The sequence below is a fragment of the Sciurus carolinensis genome, chromosome 4, assembly GCF_902686445.1.
Source record: "Sciurus carolinensis chromosome 4, mSciCar1.2, whole genome shotgun sequence".
In the NCBI taxonomy this organism is placed as follows: domain Eukaryota; kingdom Metazoa; phylum Chordata; class Mammalia; order Rodentia; family Sciuridae; genus Sciurus; species Sciurus carolinensis.
Window position 1 is genome coordinate 171146171 of NC_062216.1, and position 10631 is coordinate 171156801.

At 63.0% G+C, this 10631-nt stretch overlaps 1 protein-coding gene across 5 annotated transcripts; it reads left to right on the plus strand.

Moving 5' to 3' along the window:
• The first annotated feature begins 332 nt into the window (after positions 1-332).
• On the plus strand, positions 333-9037 carry Tspo (translocator protein). Of its 5 annotated transcripts, none has more exons than XM_047549848.1 (5): positions 333-437; positions 3547-3591; positions 6221-6434; positions 7853-7991; positions 8637-9037. In XM_047549848.1, the coding sequence occupies exons 3-5, from the start codon at positions 6253-6255 to the stop codon at positions 8820-8822; spliced, it is 507 nt and encodes a 168-aa protein (XP_047405804.1). In that variant the 5' UTR covers positions 333-437; positions 3547-3591; positions 6221-6252; the 3' UTR covers positions 8823-9037. The 5 variants fall into 5 exon arrangements, with proteins under 5 accessions (XP_047405804.1, XP_047405803.1, XP_047405807.1 ...); XM_047549847.1 differs by having other exon boundaries at positions 345-437; positions 3413-3591; XM_047549851.1 differs by lacking the exon at positions 333-437 and adding an exon at positions 454-758 and having other exon boundaries at positions 3413-3591.
• Positions 9038-10631: the final 1594 nt, after the last annotated feature.

Sequence of the window (10631 nt, forward strand, 5' to 3'; positions counted from 1 at the left end):
GTCCACCCAGCCGCAAGGCTTTGCCCGCGCGATGGGGCATTACGGCCTAGCATCCCCCTCGGTCCTATCACACATTCTGCCGGTCGGGAGCCGGGGCTTAGAGACAGGGCTCAGGGCACTGGCTGTCCCTCCGACGACCAGGCCCGCGCCACAGCGCACGGCGACGGGGCTTCGTCCTTCATGCCCCTGAGGCGGGTGGCTGTTGCCCTGCTGCACAGAAGGGAGCGGCGAGGCGGGGGCGAGGCCCGGCGCAGGGGTCCGCGCCGCGGGGAGAGAAGGGCCGGCCCGCCCGCGACGGGATGGGCGGGGGCGCGCAGCGGGTGGGCGACGGTCCAGGCCGGGGCCGGGCCCGGCCGCGCGGGGCGGGGCGGGGTGGAGCCGGCAGCCGCCGCCTCGCCGCGCAGCGTCCTTCTGGGAGGAACCCGCGCCGCCAGCCGGTAAGTGGGGCGCCGAGGGGCGGCGGGCGGGGTCCTGCGCCTGCGACCCAGTGGCCGGCGCCCGCCCGCGAGCTGTGAGGGAAACCGAGGCGGGCGGGCGCCGGGCGGGGGCGCCGCCTCTCCGGAGGGTCCGTGGGGACCCTCGGCGGAGCAGCAGGACAAGCTGCACGGCCCGGAGGGGCGCGAGCCGCAGGAGCGCTGGACTCGGGACCCGAGGTCCGCGGTCTGGTTCCCGGCGCCGCCTCTGCGCGTCCTGCCTGCGCGCACGGTGCCTGCACAGTCCCCGGCCCACCGGAAACCCGGCGGCGGGCCCTGCGGGCGGTGAGCGACTGGCCGGGCCACTTTCAAACTGCACACTTTCGCTTTCCCATGACTTGGATTTGCTTCTCCTGTGTTTTCTCGCACTGGCCTTTCCTTGGTGCCCGCCATGCCGGGTGCACTCTTTGAAAAATGGGTCCCTCTCCGTGAAGCAGCTTCCCCCAGCTGACTGTGGAACTTTCTAGACCTGTTGCTTGTCGTACTGGCTACTTTCATAATGAAAAAGGCTCACAGATGTTGTCATGGGAGGATTAGCTGTGACCCTAAAAGTGAGTCCCCAGGATAGGGATGGCTTCAGGGGACAGACAAGGCACTGGGAGCTGGGCGCCCAGGGAGGGAGGCCTGCGCACAGGAGGAGGTACCCCAGGATGTCTCCGATGGGGACAGAGGCTCAGGAATTGAGACCTGGGAGCTGTCTGGTCTCCTGGCCAGGAGTGAGGTGCCACCAGAACAGGAGATCCTGGTGCCACCCTCAGTGGGGAGAGTTCACATCCCCTACTTAGCCTTCCCAAAAGAGGCTGGGACGTTGGCACTGTGGCGGGAGCCAGTGATGCTATTGGCCCTGAGAATCTCCTGAGAACCTTCTGACCGCGGAGGAGGCCTGAGATCCTGCCTTTAGCCCTGCAGCCTGAGGGGACATGACACAGGCACTGCGAGTGTCATGTGACCCAGAGCTTGAGCCGGGGAGGGCCACAGTGGGCTTTGGAGTCACACAGTCCTAGAATATTCCATGACTTCCTGAGCCTCAGTTTCTTCATTCGGAAAGTGGGACCAGTAATGAGATCCCCATGTGGGCCAGGCAGGTGCGAGACTCAGAGAGCAGACAACCCCACCCCTGTGGCTGCTGTGGAGGCCTGAGGGTAGCCAGCGTGAGCAAGCCTAGAACCGCCCCTGCCCAGGTCCTGGGTCTTCAGCTTTGCCTGGGGTGCTCCTGCGGGGTGGCCCCAGGTCTTGAGGGTGTGGTGGTAGACGCAGGGCCTCTTCACCCAGGACTCGTGTGGCTGGTGTGGTCTTGCTGGGTTTGAGCCTTGAGGCTCCTTCTTTGCCTGCAGGCGATGGGGTGGGTGGCCCCCAGCGGGGAAGCCCAGGGCCCCTCACTTGTCTGGAGTTTTCCAGAGAGGTCCTGCTGTCCTGCTCTTTCTTCCCCCGAGCCTCCCCAGGAGCCTTGGAGTGGACAGGACAGGAAGGGCCTCCCTGACAAAGCGGGCAGCTGAGGCCTGAGCAGGTGTGCCCGCCGTAGGTGCTACCGGCCCTGTAGCCCGCCATGGGGCCCCATCCCAGAGCTGATTTCTGGCCCGGCCCAGCCCAGCCCAGGGTGACTCAGCTTGGTGGGTACCACCCACGGCTGCCTGCCCCCCCAGGCGGGTGTGATTCAGGAGCTGGCAGTCCCCAAGAGGCCCCAGGAAATGTCCTGGGCCTGGCTCTCTCCACATGGGCAGGGGCAGGCCCTCTGCTCCCCTGGGGCCAGTGGAGCAGAGGCACAGCCTGGCCCCTGTGGGGCAGCTGGGGAGTGGGGTGGGAGCCTGGGGCGCATTCCCCCACCTGTAGACCTGTTAGAGATCCCGTCCTCTGACCGTGCCTTAGGAAGGCCGCCTGCCTCCACACCCTTGGCTTATTTTGTACCTTTGGGTCTTGAGTGGTGGGCTAAGGTGGTTTGGCGGGGGCACTCACGGTCAGTCCTGTTTGGGGATTTCCTGGCACTGCTGGTGGCCTGGCCCCACAGGGTGCTTGGCAGAGTGACGGGAGGACCTCTGGCCACAGAACTGCGGGGAGAGTATTGCCTCGTGTTTTAAGGAGGACAGACCTCTGACCCAGGAGCTCGGGGAAGGAAGCCAGACGCACAAGCCGCACGCTGCAGGACCTGTGGACATGGAGTGTCCAGGACAGGCAGGCCCAGAAGGACAGAAGGCAGTTGCTGGTGCCAGGGGCTCAGGGCAGGGGTGGGATGGTGAGGATGTTGGGAAACTTGGTTGGGAACACACCAAATGCGCTGAATCCCGCACTTTCCCACGGTCAGTGCTTCATTTAGCCAATTTCACCCCAAATAAGAAAAATTATAGAGCAGCCTGCAGGAGGCCGCGAGGGCCCTGGGGCAGGACAGGGAGGAGAGGGGGCAGCACAGGTGGAGCAGGCTGGTCCAGGGGTTGGGGACTGAGCTGTAGGAGTGAGCGTGGGGGACTTTGGGTCACGGCCTGTCCACACTGGGATGGGGCTGCTTTCCTTTTTCGAGTACCAGGGATCGAACCCAGGGGTGCTTAACCACCGAGCCACATCCCAGCCCTTTTTATTTTCTATTTAGAAACAGGGTCTCTGCTAAGTTGCTGAGGCTGGCTTTGAACTTTTTTGGGGCGTGGGGCGGTGGTACCAGGGATTGAACTCAGCGACATTGACCACTGAGCCACATCCCCAGCCCTATTTTGTATTTTATTTGGAGACAGGGTCTCACCGAGCTGCTCAGCACCTCACTTTTGCTGAGGCTGGCTTTGAACTCGAGATCCTCCTGTCTCAGCCTCCTGAGCCACTGGGATGACAGGCGTGCACCCCCAGCTCAGCTAAAATGCTTTGTTTTAAATGTTTCATTCGGAACTAGTCCTAGTTATACAGAAGTTGTAAAATAGTATCTGGAGTTCCCACACACTCTCCGCTGCTCTCCACAGGTGCTGCTGTCTAAACCAGCAAATCACCCAGAGGTGTGGTGACGCGGCCCTCCTGGTCACAACGATTCCCGCCTGCACCCTGCCTGCCCATCCTGACCAGCTCTGCTCATTGTTCTTCCTCGCGTCTCTTGCAGTTGCTGACCCTGCCCCGTCTGACTCTGCCCTTTTGAGGGTGCCTGGTAAGGATCCCCTGGTTCCCCGGGGGCTTGGGTGGGAGTTCAGGTTTGGGGAGAAGTGTGTCTAGTCCCTTGGGTGGTGTCAAGGGCCTTTTAGGCCCATCCGTCTTGTAGTGGAGGCATCAGCCTTTCTGGAAGGAAGCCTGAGAGTTGGGTGAGGAGGACGCAGCCTGGGTACACCCTGGAAAGGCGCAGTCCCTGGGCCTGAGGCCTGGCCGCTCCGTTCCTGCCTCTGCAGCCCTGCCCCTCGGACCCGCTTCCCCCTCTGATGTGCAGGCCTTCTGTGTGCCCAGACTGTGCCGGCTCCAGGGGAGTCCTGATGCGCTGAACATGGCTTATCGTGGTTCCCCCAAAACTGTCACTTTGCTGTGGCATTTATCAATAGGGCAGAGCAGGGGTCGCATCCCCATTACAGAGATGAACAGCAGCTGAGGTGGCCCTGACTTGCTTGAGGTGACACAGTGGTGATCCAGGTTGGTGGCTTCCTGAGGCACAAGCCTCCACTGCTCTGCCTCAGGACGTCCTTGGATGGGGAACCAGTGGCCTGGCTCCCTAGCAGGGCAAGGGCTGAAGATGCTAGTCCAGTGCCAGCTTTGCCTGGCCTGGCAGGTGGCCATTCTCAGGACCGGTTAGCATGCTGATGACGGCTGCCAGCGTCGTCTTCTTGCGGTTTTTACAATTTAACAGTGTGTGTGCCTGTGTTGTTGTTGTTGTTGTTATTATTATTATTTTGTGTGCAGTGCTGGGGATCGAACCCAGGGCCTTGTGCCTGCGAGGCAAGCACTCTATCAACTGAGCTGTGTCCCCAGCCCCTATTATTATTATTATTTGCCACATTTGGGGCCATTCTGCAGTTTTCTGTCGGGCCTTCTTTGCTGCATGTTTTATTGAGAACAGTTTTCACGTCATTGAAAAAGGCTTGGGCTGCAGCCCTGTGGTGCTCTAGCCTGGCCTGCCTGAGGCCCTGATTTTGATCCCCATCACTGGAAAATGCACAAGGTAAAGTCAGTCAGATACAAGGTCCTCCAGAGCTTGACTTGGGGTTGACCAGTGTTTGAGTCCCCAGGTGTTGGGCACTGAGGTTGCTTCTGCCTTCACTGAGCTCAGAGCCCTATGGGCACTTCTCCTCCCCAGCTGTCCCGGCAGCCTCTCGCCGTTCAGCACAGAAGCAGCCCCTTGCTGCTCCGTCCTCCTGCCCTCCCTTGCCTGCTGCCCATCCGGGCTGCCTCCTTCTCCCCACATGCTGCCTGTCCTTCCCTGGGGAGGAAGTGCTTGCTGTCCTTCCTGGCCCTGGTCAGGGTTGCACTTTCTGAAGTCTGAGCTCCTCAACCCCATCCAGACCCCCAATGCCCATCCCTGGGCTCCCCTGCTGCCTCGCTGGCTCCCCCTTGCTGGAAGCCCTGCAGAGTGCTGGACACCAGTAGGTCCTCGACCCAGGGCGAGTCTTGGGAGTCCCGGCCTCAGGGCTGAGCAAGGGGCCCTGGCCTGCCAGCACCAGGGGAAGCCTGAAGCCAGTTCCCTCTGCCCCTGCAGGAGGGGGAGGGACTGCGGCCCTCAGGTGGCAGCATTAGGCCTCAGAGGCCAGGAGAGGGCCAGAGGACCTCCCCAGCCTTGAACTCTGGCCACCTCTCGGTCCTGAGGAGCAGGGTGGGAGCAGCTTTGTGCCCCCGGCAGGCTTTGGTTCAGCCTGCTGCGTAGCTCCGGGCAGTCTGCCTTATGTCTCTGGTTACCCAGGAAAGGGGTGGTGGTTTTAGGGTGGGCCTTTGGGGTGTGGAAATACCCGTACACAGAGACACTCCCTGGTGCCGCACACTGGACTGGGGCCAAGGCGGGCAGCGTCCATGTCCTGTCTACGGAGGGGGAGACGGAGGCCCAGGGAGTGGGAGCGACTTGCCGAGGTCCTGGGGAGTCTGTGGGAAGGAGATTTGAGTGAGCCCAGCTGTGTGCTGCCATCCCTGACTGGGAGGGTAAATGCAGACTGTGAAGTGTGAGGACAGGAAGCACAGCCTCCCCGGGCACCAGAGTGGGCACTTGGCCCAGGAGGAGACAGACCTGGAAGCCTTCCTGGTGGAGGGGACCCCAACTAGGTTTGATCAAGGTGGAGGGGAGAGGCCCCTGCCAGAGACCTGAGGTGGAGATGGAGAGAACAGGAGACCCTGGAAGCGAGGCTGTGGCTAAGGGGAAGCCCGGGGGAGGCAGGGCACCTGGGAGCTCCTGGCCAGTCGGGGGCGTCTGGCTGGGAACCAAAGTTCAGGTGGAGACATGACTGCCTGGGCTGGGTCCAGAGACCCAGGCCCATAGTTCCCAGCAACTTGGGAGGCTGAGGCAGGAGGATCACAGGTTCGAGGCCAGCCTAGGCAACTTAGCAAGGTCCTATGCAAATTAGTGTGAGACCCTGTCTCAATGTAGCTCAGTGGCAGAGTGCCCCTGGGTTCAGTCCTTGGTGCCAAAAAAAGAAAGAAAAGTCCACCCCAGGCCAGGGCTTGGAGGCATGGACACAGCCCCCACCACCTCTGTACCCCCAACTGATTGACGGATGGACCGCTGAGCAGGACTTCAGGGGCCCTGAAGGAGCAGGTGGGCTGACCGGGCCTTGGGAAGTGCTCTCACCCAGCCCTGTGTTCTCTTTCAGAGCTTTCTGGAATAGCAGCAGCCGCAGCAGCCATGGCTCCGCCCTGGGTGCCCGCCGTGGGCTTCACACTGGCGCCCAGCCTGGGGTGCTTTGCAGGCTCCTACTTTGTGCGCGGGGAGAGCATCCGCTGGCACGCCAGCCTGCAGAAGCCCTCCTGGCACCCGCCCCGCTGGGTGCTGGTTTCCGCCTGGGGTGCACTCTACTCAGCCATGGGGTAGGTGTGCCGCTGGGCAGGGCCTCTCCCGTCAGAGGCGGGCGTAGGTCCGGCCAGGGGTGGCGCCCTTTCCCCAGCAGGGAAGGGGGGCTGGGAGGGCTCAGGCCTGTGCACAACTGAGCTTCCCGCTCTCAGGCCTCCAGGGTGGTGGCCTGACGGCTGGCCTGCCACACCCAGGCCCTGCTGGCCACACTGGCTAGGCCGCGTGTACAAAGACTGAGTGGATCAGGTGGCGGATGCTTTTCGAGATTAATAGTGGTCCACAGCAGCGATGGTGGTGGCTCCCTTTGAGCTGCCCATTGCCAGATGTTGTCCACATTAATTTTCAGAATCCCTCTTTGAACAAGGGACCTCCCAAGAACACAGGCTTGTAAGTGGGGACACTGCAGCAGCTCCCCTCAGGCCTGAAGTTCCCTGGCGGCGAGGAGGGAAGTAAGTAGTGGGTGGGGAAGAGTGACCCCTGGAGGTTCTAATGGGAACTGCACCCAGGGGCGTGACTAGTAGCTGGCTCCCTGCTGTTTCGTTCCTTGCATCCCAGCTCAGAATAGGCCTGCAGTCACCAGATACATGGGCAGGTAGCAGAGGCCAGGCCAGTGTCAGGGATTCTGATGGGAATATGACCCTGAACCGGGTTGTCACCAGGGTCCCCAAGGCCAGTGGGCCAGGTTCCCAGGACTTCCTGGGTCTCTGCTCTCCTCCCCCATCTTGGCTCCAGTCCCCAGATCCCCAACCCAGGGCCCACCTCCACCATGGAGGTCCATATGCAGCCAGGACCTGACCAGCCCCTCAACCCATGGGTTCACGCGCTGCCCTGCGCACCAATGTCTTGTGGGATCCGCCCTCCGGCCCCCTGTGCCCATTTCCTGGCTGTGGAGTGGGGGATGATGCTGCCACCAAATAGCACTGTCCGGAGGCGAAGTGGGCTAGCCGGGAAGGGGCTAGCGCAGGGCTGCAGCTGTGGCACAGGGCCATTCCCCTGGCCCGCGCCTACATTGCGATCTCCCCCCTGGTCCCCAGAGCCTGCCTTGCAGGCACACAGACTAGGCCAATAGCTGCCTCAGGGCCTTTGCATTCTCTAAGGCCCACCCAAACGTCCCCTCCTCTGCCCTGCTGCCCTGGCTAGCTCAAGAGCTTCATCTTTGCCTGCTCGGCCCTTGTGCTTCCCCTTCATAGCACTGAAAGTGACAACGGCAAATATTTATTGAGAGTTCCTCGTGCCAGGTCCCGCACTAAGCACTGCCAGTGTGTCCGCCTGAATCCCCACAGCAGTCCTCTGAGGAACAAAGGTCCAGAGAGGTTAGGCAGCTTCCTGAGGTCAATGGCAGGGTATGCCCAAGCTGTCGCTGTCACCTGGTGGGTCAGTGAGGTTCCTGGCTCCCCTCACCCCACGGTGTCCTGACCCGAGGCCTCTGTTTTAGGTACGGCTCCTACATGGTCTGGAAAGAGCTGGGAGGCTTCACGGAGGAGGCTGTGGTCCCCCTGGGCCTCTACGCTGGGCAGCTGGCCCTGAACTGGTCATGGCCCCCCATCTTCTTTGGTGCTCGACAAATGGGTTGGGTAAGTGTGCCTTTGACTTGCCTCCCTGGCCCCTGGAGATGTCCTTCTGAGCACTTGGGACATCACCCTCCAGACAGGTGGAGGTGGGCAAGGGAGGCATGTGGCTTTAGCTCTTGGAGACGGTGCCCTGGAGCCTCCCCTCACCCCTGAAGGAGCCCTGCAGGGCCCTGGTTGAAGCTGATCAGGTGCCAGTCTGGGCTCAGGGTCATTCTGCAGGACAGCCCCCGTGCTGGGCGAGACCGCACGCAGGGAGTGGCTCTTTGTGCCGTGCTGGGGATGGAGCCCGGCCTGTGCTTCCGGGTAGCCTCCCCTGCCACTCCAGCCCGGCAGCTCTTAGGAAGGTTCACACCGCGGGCAGCCTGGCCCCAGCTCAGGACAGCCCTGCAGGAATGCTGGAGGTCCGGGCTGCCCTCACTGGAGATCAGAGGCCTCCCAGCCACCGCCTCTCCCTTGAGCATGCTGTCCCCCTGCAGGGCACTGTCCCCTACACCCCACACAGGGCTGGCCCGAATGCTGCTCCTGGAGGCTGAAATGGCTGAGCGGGAGGGGCGTGTGCATGGGGCGAGGCTGGCCGGACTCTAGGGCCGCCCCGGGGCCAGCTGGACCCTGGCTGTGGACCTCAGGCGGCACTGTCTGTCTTCGCAGGCCCTGGTGGACCTCCTGCTGGTCAGTGGGGTGGCAACGGCCACGACCATGGCCTGGCACCGCGTGAGCCCGCCCGCTGCCCGCCTGCTGTACCCCTACCTGGCCTGGCTGGCCTTTGCAACCACACTCAACTACTGCTTGTGGCGGGACAACCAGGGCCGGCGTGGCGGGCGGCTCGAGGAGTGAGAGCCCGGCCTGCTGAGACGACCGACGGGCGGCCACCAGGGGCTGTGGGTGTGGCCGCCACGCTTTCGTGGCCAACTGGTCTGTCTGGGCCTTGGCCTAAGGTCCCCAGCAGCTCCAGGGGTGCGGGCCTGGGGAAGTGTCCGGCTTTCTGCACCGCTCGGAGCGTGACCTCGGGGCACAGGGTTTGATGACCAAATAAAGCCTCCGACCTCCCACAGGGTGGCTTTTGTGCTTGCGTGGGACCCTCGGCCGTGGGGAGGGCGGGCTGTGACACAGAGGACGTCACCGTGGGTGGCTTGTCTGGGCTGCAGAACCCTAAGCTGTACTCAAGACCCTCAGATCCCGTGAGGCTGGGTGGGCCTCGCCCCGGGCGTGACTTTGGCTGGACGGGGTGGAAAGCTACCTCAGCTTCTCAGCTGCTCAGCCCAGGCCCAGCGTCTCCAGGCCTGGCCCTGCCCGGGCCCTCCGGCCTCACCTGGGACACGCTGGCAGAGTGGGAGTACCAGCTGGCTTGCCTGGGACCAGCTTCTCCCCTCTGGGGTGGCCCTAAACACCCCAGTTGGCAGGATGTTGGGGAGCGTCAGGCGGAGGGCCAGGCAGCCCTGGCAAACAAGGCCTTCTCGCTGGCCCAGACCTGCCTGCCCGCCCGGATTGGGGTGTCCCTGCACCCCAAGCTTCCGAGCGAGTGACCCTGACCTCTCCAGGCAGCCGTCTCGAGCAACAGGCTGGACAGCACAGTGCACGACACCGGCCTTGGGAAGGGCACTTCTGTCCTGCCACCAGCCCCCACGTCCTGTGCTGGTGTCCCAAGACCTGGCTGTGGCCGGCCGCTTGTGGGACTTCGTTTTGGCCCTTGGTATGTTAATTCAAATCAGCAAGACTGCACCTGGAAACCTTGTCCTTGCTCTGAGCTGTGACCAACGGCCTCTCTCCCCACCTGTGTTCACAAACGACGTTAAGAAAAGCTCAGGAGATGGGCCCAAATTCCCGGCTGTGCCCTCCTGGGAAGGCTCGGCTGGGACCCCCGCCTCCCACTGGCCTGCAGAGGAAGGTGGTGCCAAGGACCGGACCCTGCAGGAGCTGGCAGGCTCTTCAGTCCCAGGCTCAGGGCGGGCCGAGTCTGGCTCGCAGGACGCCGGGCCCAGCGTGCCTTGTGTCCCCGCAGGCACAGGGCGCCCCCAGCGTCGCAGGCACGCGCACACGCCAGGCATGGGGCTTTGCTGTGCACGTCTCTGGGGCCTCTTGGGCAGTGCTTGTCTACCCGCCCCACAGACGTGAGCTCTTCATCTCCGGCAGCACCCTGCACCCTGGCCTCAGCCTGCACTGCCACAAGCCACCTGGGGGCACCTCACGCTGGGCGTTCTCTGTCCACCAGACGGCGCTCTCCTCTTCCAAGCTGCCCATCGCCCGGGACGTGGGGTTTCTGAGTCCTGCGTTGCTTCCTGACCCTCTGGGGTGGCGCTTCCAGCTGCTGGGTTCCAAGCCCACGCACCTGCCTGCCACGCAAGGAAGGCCTGTGCCTGGCCAGCCTGCTGTCAGCACAGTGGCCCCAGCGACTGAGGGTCCAGCAGACACCCGTCTGTGGCCGGGCACTCTGGACAGGGGTGGGGACAGGCTGGGCCTGCCGCTCGTCACCACAGCCGCTTCTGACTCTGCCAGCGGCATGCGGCTACCCCTGGGGTCTCCTCACACCACCCTGCTGGGCTCCCGGACCCTCACTACTAAGCTCCCCAGCCAACACCAGATGCCCAGCACCGACACATTCTTGCCCTGGATGAATTCCTAAAAAAGTAACCAGGGAGCACTAGG

Coding starts and splice junctions, on each gene's coding strand:
- Tspo (XM_047549848.1), top strand. CDS start 6,253: ATGGCTCCGCCCTGGGTGCCCGCCGTGGGCTTCACACTGGCGCCCAGC. Junction 6,435..7,852: donor GCACTCTACTCAGCCATGGG/GTAGGTGTGCCG, acceptor CCTCTGTTTTAG/GTACGGCTCCTACATGGTCT. Junction 7,992..8,636: donor GTGCTCGACAAATGGGTTGG/GTAAGTGTGCCT, acceptor CTGTCTTCGCAG/GCCCTGGTGGACCTCCTGCT.